This window comes from Calidris pugnax, unplaced genomic scaffold (assembly GCF_001431845.1).
Source record: "Calidris pugnax isolate Ruff unplaced genomic scaffold, ASM143184v1 scaffold196, whole genome shotgun sequence".
In the NCBI taxonomy this organism is placed as follows: domain Eukaryota; kingdom Metazoa; phylum Chordata; class Aves; order Charadriiformes; family Scolopacidae; genus Calidris; species Calidris pugnax.
The window spans coordinates 3,237,586-3,248,083 of NW_015091042.1; the positions used below are offsets into that span (position 1 = coordinate 3,237,586).

At 40.3% G+C, this 10,498-nt stretch overlaps 1 protein-coding gene across 1 annotated transcript in view; it reads left to right on the top strand.

The window, feature by feature from the left end:
- DUPD1 (dual specificity phosphatase and pro isomerase domain containing 1) overlaps positions 1–4,668 on the top strand; it is a 23,270-nt gene extending 18,602 nt beyond the window's left edge. The window contains exon 4 of the mRNA XM_014956354.1: positions 4,240–4,668. Coding sequence (XP_014811840.1) covers positions 4,240–4,487 — 248 coding nt within the window. The 3' untranslated portion in view covers positions 4,488–4,668. The remainder of the gene's footprint in view (positions 1–4,239) is intronic.
- Positions 4,669–10,498: the final 5,830 nt, after the last annotated feature.

Genomic DNA, 10,498 nt, shown 5'->3' on the forward strand with positions numbered 1-10,498 from the left:
CCTTTTTTTTTTTTTCTTTTTTTTTTTTTCTTCAATCTCCACAGGATATTTTACCAGAAACCAGCTGAGAAACTTAAGACTTTCCTGCTGACCTACAAAGATCTTAATATCAGAGGATCACATATCAAGTTTCTAGCCTCCTGTCAGCTTCTGTTCTTGGCTGTTTAGCTCAGCTACAGACAGCTACTACCTGGCCTGCCCCCAATAGCCAGCCAGGTTTTAAATTTTACCCTTTCAGCAAGTACAGTCTACAGCAACAGTCCCTTCCCCTGTTCAGGAGAAAGCCTTGAAAGCAGTTCAGTTTTAAAAATCAAAGTCCTAATAGCAGGCGGAACTGCTTCGGAGCTTACTTGCACTTGAAGAAAAGGTCCCTGGCATTTCAAAAAGCGAGTCTGAAGCAGTGCCTTTGGGAAGGAGCAGATAACTAACACGCACCGTGTCTAGCCATGGCTGGAGGCCAGAGGTCAGCATCAGACTGGAGTAGCTGAAATAAGAAATGCAGACTTCCTCACTTCCATCCCTCTCCTGTTCCTCTAACACCGTTGCTGCACGCAGGTAGAGAAACGAGCAGAGGGGAAGCAGCAAAGGCCAGATAAAACACTCGCACCCCAATAAACATTGAGGCAGGGAAGGATGAGACGGGGGAGCATCAGCCTTTTTGTTTCAAAACCGCATCAAAGTCCAGGGAAGTTCTGAGGCCATATCCAGCACCAGTCCAGCACTGAAAACACAAGACCAAATCAAAGAGTGACTGGATGAACTTCTGCAAAACAAAAAAAAAAATCAGCACTTAAGTAGATACTACCAACTGCAATCATCTCTGTAGCTGTGCGCTGCCTGCCGCACTCACATGGCTTTTAAAAAAGACAGCCAGGATGTTTTCTGATGGAGACCAATAAAATAAATTACTGTAACACTCACGAAGAAAAGAGCAAGCTCTTAACTTTCTCATGAGGGAAAATACACTAAAAAATACACTAAAATACTATCCCAGCCAAAGATATGCATAAAGGCACATACATATGGCCTAGGAAGAGACAGAAGCTGAATGCATGGCAATAGATTTCCAATACACATTTAGGGAACAACAGAAAGACTCCAGAAACTAAAGAGTAGATTTATGTCTCTTACTTGCCTTTAGTCTTTTCTCCTGTAAGTTTAATTAGTGCTCTCCTCCTCCAACATAAATGTGAACGCACATCTAGTGTAGAAAGGTGCTATGTGTTTCCAGTGCCTAATGAAAGGACTATTTGTGTGCATCTTCCTGACTGACAAACAGCATCCAGATTCCCCAACAAGATTTTATAGTAAGTAACCAAGTACCTATCTCCAGTGGCAATATGCTGAAGCGGGACTTCAGTATACAGTGCTAAATACTTCTGGATCAGTAACACCATTACGCTCATTTGCTACTTTGCATTGGAACTGAGCAAATGCAAAGACAGGGAAAAGGTGAAAAAGAAAACCTTCAGCTTTTGTGACTAGAATGTAGGTATTAATGAATTTGCTCCAACTGTATCACATTGTATAAGGTGTGACCTTCAGCCAGCCAAGCAATCAAATTCATTGAATAGATGTCTTCATACAATGCATTTTGCTGGGAAGCTGCTCAATAGTCAATGTTATTGAAACAAGTTGTCAGGCAAATGAAGAAGCTTCTCTTTCCGCAAAGGCCAGAAAGGCAGGCAATTTGGATGCTGTCAAAACACAGTCCGAATGCAGTAATTCTGACTTAACCTTCAAAATCTTCATGATGGTGAAGAAGCTCCCTGATCAGAGCAGCATTTGTGGACTTTACGCATGCGCAAGTGGACTTAAGAACAGTGAAAACAGATCAGTTGTAACAGTTTTAGAGGCAAACTCGAACTGTTCACAATTATGCAACGCTGTCATTCAGCTGTGCATAAAGATTTCCCAAAACATGCAACTCAGACCATAGGACAGCTTAAAATTGATACGAGGGAGGTCTGATTAACCTGAAAGGAACACATTATTTTAACAGGTTTTTAAGTTCCCTTCCATGCCACAGATTTATGTCCTTTGGTATCTTAGTTCCACAGAATGTAGATGGGAATAGCATTTTCTTCTCATGTGAACATGTCGCGGGAAAAAAATACACTAAAGACTGAGAGGGTAAAAGCAACGCGAGAAGAAACATAAGAGACAGACACAAAGACCCAAAGCATTTGACCAAAGACACATCAACATTCACCACTCCATCCAACTCTGGAAAGGGAGTGCTGCATCTAGACAGGTTTTCAAGAAACACAAGTCCAAGTCAAGCGACTGAAATAGTTCAGGGACCTGTCACCACTCAGCTGACCTCTGGCTCCGTGCACTGATACTTTATACTCAGCCACAAAGGATATAAGTGGTCAGAATCAAAGACTGCAAGAGTGGACTCTCTCCTGGGGAAAGAGGGTTTCAGACTGGTCCTTACACCAGAACCAGAGACTACAAAATAGTACAGAAAGGACGCGGCCCCGCATTTTGCTGCTATCAGTCTGTGAGATCTTGAATAGTCACACAGAGGAAAGGACAGATGTCATTTTCCTACAACCAGGACACATTTCAGAAAATTGTACAGCCATTTTTAGCCTTTGTTGACACAATATAAAACTGTATGCTTTCTCCTAGATCCCCTGCATTTGCCACCCACACAAAGCAAAGCCTTCCTTGTCCTATCATGTATTTTATCACCTCAACAGCAACCCATTTACAAGGTGGGAAGCTCTAAGGAGAGGCACGAAGGGCTGAACAAATGAGAGTTTTCATCCGTTTCAAATATTTGCAGTAATAATAGAAGGGATTATCATTTTCCAGGAGAGGAAGAGGCACTTTTAGTTATCAGAGTAACTGGAATTTTGCCAAGATGCCTCTAAGACTATCTGCTGGGATTAGGATGCAGACTGTAACCATTAATCCTCTAGTGTTGGCAGCTCTTGATTCATCCATTACACAGCAATGCTACTTGTGCCAAGACATCCTCTCGTGCCTGGAAGCAAAGGAGTTAATCGGCAGGAGTCACGGCTTTGCACCCAACACTTCTCGCTAGGCATAGCTAACGGAGATAAACTATTATTGGCCCTGATAGGATTCTTTTTTTCCTGTGGCAATTCAGCTTAGCAGGGTGTTAGAGAGAGTGCTCCAAATCTACTTCCTTCAGCAGTTCAACCCTTTGTGAGACTCCCTCAAGGGCTTTGAATCATTTTTGGAAATCTTTTGAAGTGTTTCAAAACCTGTCAATCAGACCTGAACCCACTTACTGTTCTCTTCCTCCACCTCCCCCAGACACAGCAAATGGGGAACGTTCCACTTTGGCTTACAAACTTGCTAGCACCTGATGCCAAGGACTTTCTGCCTCTGGAAGTCCAAAGTTAAACCAAGGAATGTCACAAACCTAAATCTGGAGGCACATTCATTCAGAGATGAAAACTATCAGCAGAGACTCTGCAGTCACAGTTGCTGCCAGGAGTTGACCATATAAACCAGAGAGAGGAGGTGGTGGGGGGGAAATGCTATTTTCATTCAACATGACAGGCTGAAGGCGAGTACCAAGGGATTTCTGAAGAAGTTTTTCTATCCCTTTGGTTATACACCTATTAACTTCTATGGCCCTTCTTACCCTCTGCCCTCAAAAATATCACAGACTCTAAAAAAAAAAAAAAAATCCTTGTTTGCTATATTTTACAAATGAAGTACTGGGGCATGAAGTGATGCAATCCAAATCTTGAAGGACATTATTGTTAGAACAACAAAAAATAATCAAATTTGTTTAACTTTTGTGTCTCACCAGTAGAAGAGAAAGGCACCTCCGTGCATCCTCACGGAAGGATAGTTCGACAGCATACCAAACCCTCCCTCGCCCTTACGCTTTGCTCATTATCCCTAAACACAGAATTACACACAAGCTGCTTGTGAGGCAGGCAAGATCAGGCTGCAGCAGGGCTTGCCATGTTACTTAATGCAAGGATGCAGCCCCTGGGCCTTCTCTGCAACCTTTGTTAAATTCAAAGATACCATTTAAGGATTAAATGGGTAATCTCCAATGTAGGTGGCGTAACAGTAAGATTTACAATTTCAGTTTCCCCACCTGTATAAAGACGGGTCTTACAGAAGTGCTGGAAAGGGTAGTCAAGCCACCAAACAGAGCAGGGACACTACAGAAACCTTCACTGTCAAAAAAAAAAAAGTAATTACCCAGTGTCATCTGTGAATCACCTCTCTTTGTTTCTGCAGACAAGGTCCTGGTTCACTGCGCTATGGGTCGCAGCCGGTCAGCCACGCTGGTTTTGGCTTACCTGATGATTTACAAGAACATGACAGTGGTGGATGCCATTGAGCAAGTATCAAGACACCGGTGCATCTTGCCAAACCGGGGCTTCTTGAAGCAGCTGAGAGAACTGGACGTGGCCTTAGCACTGCAGAGGAGGAACACCAAGAACAGCCTACCATCTGACGACGACAAGAAGAGCACCACGATCTAGTGTTGTTCCTGGCAGGGTTGTGCTACTGGAAAAGAAATTCCATAAAAGGAGGGGAGTAGAAGGTGTAGTTAATTACACAGTCACAAGGATAATTTGTTATTTGGAAGGAAAAACAAAGTCATTTCAAATGCTGTCAAGATGAGAAAGAAGAGAAGCCAAATTTAAAACCCATCTTAGAATGTTCCAGCCTTAGCAGAATTCTTTGTGACATGAACAAATAAATTTTACCCTCTGTAAAAAAAGTTTTTTACAGCACAAAAGCAGGCACAACTTAAAGAAAACCCTCTTCTAGGCAAACACCCCCAAAATTCTGATCCTAAGCCAAGCACATGGCCTTTAAAAACCTTGAGCTAGGAATTCCTGAAGGAATTTTGCAGGGAAGAGACCGAAATGGCAGCAGCACAGATGAATTCTTAAGTTTAGTGTCAGAGTCCTGAAGGATTTCACAGGAGTTTGCCTTTTTGTGCTGTTTCCTGGCATCTCCATTTCCTCTTTCACAGTAATAATCAATATAGGACAGCACAGCTTTTAGAGAGCCTCCAGATGAGGATCAACTACCCAGTCTTCATAAAGGACTTTGCAGCAGCCCATGCAAGCTAGAAACAAAGCAAGACCCTCGAGAAGGTCAGACGCATAAGCAGATACAACAATTCACGGAGAAACATAACAAGACATTTTAGCAGTTTCAATTTGTTTTTCCTAGATGCTTCAGCTGTCTGAATTTTAAAAGGTCCTATACGTTTATTATCCAAGCCAATTTATTAGTCCATAGGAAAAAAAAAAAAAAAAGACTGAGGAAATTAAAATCATACTTTTTTTCCTGCACTTGGAAAAATTAACAGCTGGAACAATGAAAAAGAAAAATATCGCTAAGAGGAAGTTCAACACTGAACTTGTGCAGCCCTAGTAACCCCCTAAATAATTATAGATTATAACCAGTTTTAATGAGATTTTAGTTTTGATTAGAGAGGCAAGAGAGACAGGTGAAGCCTTTAAAAAATACCTCACACTGACCTGACCAACCAGGAGAAAGCTGCTGTTGTGCTTCCAGACACTGTTTATATTTGCCACTACCAAATGTTTCCTCCTATCTCAGCTTTAGTCACCTTCATACATTGCTGTGCTCCAATACAGTTGCTAATAACTGCATCTGTTGACAGAAGTAGTCCAAATACACGAATGATGACACTGGATCTACTTTTCCACATAAAATTACTCAATTTACTTTATTTGGTAAGAAATTATCAGTAACTTGTGTTTTGACACAATGAGTTTTGCCACCTCAGCAGTATTTGATAGTCTTAATATACACTGTAGTGGAGGATCAAAATTAAGCTGTGTTTACCTTTTTTGCATCTGCAGAAAGGTCAAGTAACAACTCTTCCTAATGGAATTTCACCCATTTCAATGTATCAGGCAAGAGCTATTTACTTCCTCTGTGCCTCAGAGGTACAACCTAGCCATCAAGAGCACAGGAGAGTTCTCCTGGTCTTTATCAGCTGACAAAGACTTTGTCACTTTGGTGCAGTATGGACTGTAGAAGTCTTGGATACTTGGGAAAAAAAAAAAAAAGACACAGGGGAAAAATGTGCCAGTGAGAACTGCAAGTATATGCTACAAGCCAAAGAGAGTTGAGCACAACTTTAAACCATTTTTTGTAAATGTTAACAGCTCTTTACAGGCTTAGCATCTCTAGTGTGAAGGCTTTCTATTCCTTCACTTCCTTTTGGGGCCCAAAACCCAGTAAATCATTCATCTCCAAACAATAGCTATAGCCAAGGCAAAAAAAAAAAAAAGACACAGGGCAAAAATGTGCCAGTGAGAACTGCAAGTATATGCTACAAGCCAAAGAGAGTTGAGCACAACTTTAAACCATTTTTTGTAAATGTTAACAGCTCTTTACAGGCTTAGCATCTCTAGTGTGAAGGCTTTCTATTCCTTCACTTCCTTTTGGGGCCCAAAACCCAGTAAATCATTCATCTCCAAACAATAGCTATAGCCAAGGCTGCAGGCACTCATAACGCAATGTTTTTGACTTGTCATTTCTATTTATCTGTATAACACATACCTTATCTTCAAATTCTCAGAAACAGCAGAATACAATAAGCACAACTAGGCTACTGTTAAAAAACAAATTAGACACCACAATGTGAACAATATTCATGACAGAGAAACACAAACTTAACAGCAAATTAAATATGCCTACACCTGGATTAGGAAAAAAATACGGAAAAAAGAGAGATGAAAGAAAACTCAAAAAAAGTCATTTGATACTTCAAAAATGAGTAAGGAGTCACAATGTGGGTTAGAAAAGTCAAAAAATTCTTGGACGGGGTCCCTCAACTCTTTCCATTTACTTCCATAGACCTTAAAATGCACCTTTTCAGAGCACCTTATCCTGTCTACTGCAATTTAATTCACAAGCCAGACATTCAACAGCTCTCCCAGCCTTGTGCCTGACAAACCTGCCCTTCAGACACATGGACCAACTCTTTCATTTACCCCAATGAAGAAATCTGAACTTTCTCACCCCTAGAGCAGCAGTGTTTCTTAAGGTTAACCTTACAGACAGGAATTCAGTACCAAACAATATATTAAAATAAAACAAGTATCTACCAGGACTTCCCTCAGTCAAGTTACAGGTTATTTTCTTTTTTGTATCCAGCATGATAGCTTGACGACTGCTGTAACAGGATTTATATCTTATTTATATGCAGAATTGTATTCGAACAAGGTTTTCTGGGGCCTGGAGATGGGTATTTCTTTTGCAGTCTGAGACTTGTGCGAAAACACAGGAAAAATTTTCATTTCCTGAGGCCCAGCTGCTTTTGGTGGAGACTGAGAAAGCTTTCAAACAACAGCCTCCCAACTACTGATAGAAAGCAAAAATACTAGAACTCTTAAGTAGCTCCCACTTTTTGTCCTGCACGGCAGATTAGGAAATTGGCATGTGGCAACACTGACATAGCAATAGAAGAATGTATTGACAATTTCCAAGGGACAGGATTCCAAGCTGCTCAGCAACTAGGAGCTGCTATTCTTGTATGGAGATGAAAAACAGCATAAAACTCATTTCTCAAGAAGTAAATAAACAGAAACCTGTATTCCATACCTCAGGGCCTTAAACATGGCTTAATTAAGATTATTTATTCTTATTTAGTAGGCGAGGAAAAAAGCTACCAAGAACTTAAATTACTCAAGTAAAGTTATGATAAAGCCAAACCTGTAATCCTACCATATACCTTCTTACAAACTCCCTCCTGACTCCACAAAGCTCAAATCAACGGCTTTTGATCAATACATACCCCAAAACTTCACTTTGGAAGAGCTGACCTATATGGCTATATAGGTCATAAACAATACTAGAAATACATAGCTTTAATACAGAGAAGTATTAAAAGTAAAGGGAAGAGGAAGAAAAACAGTCATAGGTCTTTACTGCACCAGTGGGTTTGCTTGCTACTAAAGGTGTCAGCCTCCACAAAACAGGCTGCTTTAGGATCACCCTCAGCACTACAGATAATTGTCAGGCCCGTTCTTTCCATTAACTACACTGTGTATAAATGGAGTTTGTTTCCATCAACTAGCCTGACTGATGGACAAATTAAACAGCTTACAAAACTACAACACAGAGACAATGACAGTTTTGCACATCTCTGTTTCTTATCACACAGCCTCTTTACAAAGTCAGTAAAAAACTGGTTGCATTTTGTCCACTGCTAGGAGAACAGGTAGCCAGAGTGCAACAACACTTACCGTCCCTGTCTTCACTAAAGGGTTAGAGTGCAGTTTTCAGGAGAACTGGGATTCAGCAGCTTCCTGATGAAGTAGGTTCTGGTCCACAGACAAGTATCTCCCCTAGAAGCAGGTCTAGCCTGAAGCACTCTGCCAGTAGAACTACATCAATTAAGCAGTTCTCAAGTAAACATAATTCTTATTTACTTCCCAGCTTTTTTCCCCCTGCCATTCTCCCAGAATCAAGTAGACTAAATCAGAAAAAGCAGGAGTTCTGGAACATGTAGCTTCCCCAAAGTAGGCAACCCTCACAAGTGGCTAACCAGCTAACTAACGAGCGTTAGCAGCACTGACCTCACCTGTAAGCCAGGTCCACAAGCAACCTATGTTGCAGAATGAGGCAAATTTACTTCCTTCTTGCAAACCACCAGTGCTATGAAGTATCCTATTCAGCAAACCAAAGACTAAGACTGCACGGAGAGGGAAGCCTCCCGAATTCACAAGAATCATCTATTGTAACGGTAAAGGACTCTTTTGAGACACTAAAAGAGCGAGCTAATTCTCAGCTGGGATAGTGCTAGAGCAGAGTCAAAACTGACACTGCAATGGGCACACAATACACAGAACAGGTAGATCTGTCAAGGAAAATACAGTTTTCTTATAAAACAGAAATTTTAGTGTGGTAATGAAATTCACAGCTGAATAGTCATTATGGGAAAAGACTTAGGAAAGTCATTTGTCCACCTAAAAAGAATTAAGTTCTGAAATAAATAAATTTAAAAATACTGTAAACTTGCCTGTTGTGCACACACAGTACATCACTTTCCACCCAAGTTTTAATCCATATATTGCAAATGCAGAATTTTAGCAGCATGCTGGAGTCAGGATGCTCTGTTTCAGGTTAGCACACACTGAAATGGCAAGCAGGTCTGATTTGCCTGTATGTTACAGGCTTGGAAACCTGAAACTAAACAGAAGCGGATAAAGACCAAAGTGCCTTTTTCACTCACCAAAGAAGCAAACAAATGAAAAGTCACAAAACATAGTGCTGGTTTGAGATACAATTATTCAAGACACCGGGTCCTAGTTATACACTCTGGAAGGCTGCACAGTAACTGTGTTGAGTTCACATTCCCTTTTCCTAAGCATAAAAAAACGTGACTGCCTTTGAAGACACACACAGTTTAAGTACTATGAATACCCTTTGCCTTCAAAAAGTAAATTTGACAGCATCAGCGCATGAGCAAAGGTGTCTGTCGTATTGTGCTCTCCTTATCAAGCATTCTGAACTCCTAAAACACAAGTTACTCCAAATTACCATCTGACCAGCAATTTTAGCTCCCATTCAGACCTGCTATTTCAGACTGCTGCCCCATCATATTAAAATTGAACAGGTTATGCGCATGAATCTATACTATCAATTTTTTGAGTTGGCAACACCACACACTTCAAGGGTATTATTTAAAGAAATACATATTTCTCTTAACTTTTGAGCACATGAAATACCACCTATAAAGGTGCTTTATATACTGGAATGGGGACACAGAGTTTTCAATCAAGACGACTTTTGCCTTGACTAGCAGCCTTCTTGCAGTGTCAGTGGCCTAGAGAGGGAATTTGGTGGCCACGATCACATTAGAAGTCATTTGGGAAAATTATTACAAGGATTTTTTTCTGGTGCAGATTCACACTTACCCAATTAAAACTTGGTCCACTCACAAGCTCCACGTAGACAGCCTTCTTGATTTTTACAGACCTTCTATTGCTAGATTAGAAGTGCTCATATCTGAGTGTATGTGTGTTTGTGTGCGCACATATACATGCACATACACAGAACTTGGAAGTTCAACACAAGATTTGCATCATCTTGTAACCCAGCAATAATGACAAAGGAAGAGATTACAATTCTATCATTAGGACACAGTCCAAATATCGTATTTGTTACTATAATATATCTTTTAACATAATATATTAACATTTTCTATAGGAAAGAAGTTTCATACATTAAATATTGACAACCTTGTAATGTATTAAATACATATTTATTCAATATTTTATTAAGATTATTAAAAAAAATAATCTTAGATAATCTTCATTTTCACAAGGTGTATGCAATTATGATGAGTAACCTACATGTAGGCTCTAACAGCCTAATCCAAACCCCATCAACTTTAATGGGCTTTAGATCAAGCATCTGAGAGCACTGTAACAAACACTGTTTCAGGAGGTAATTCCCATGCAACATCAAACTATGACAAGACACAAGAGGCTAAAAA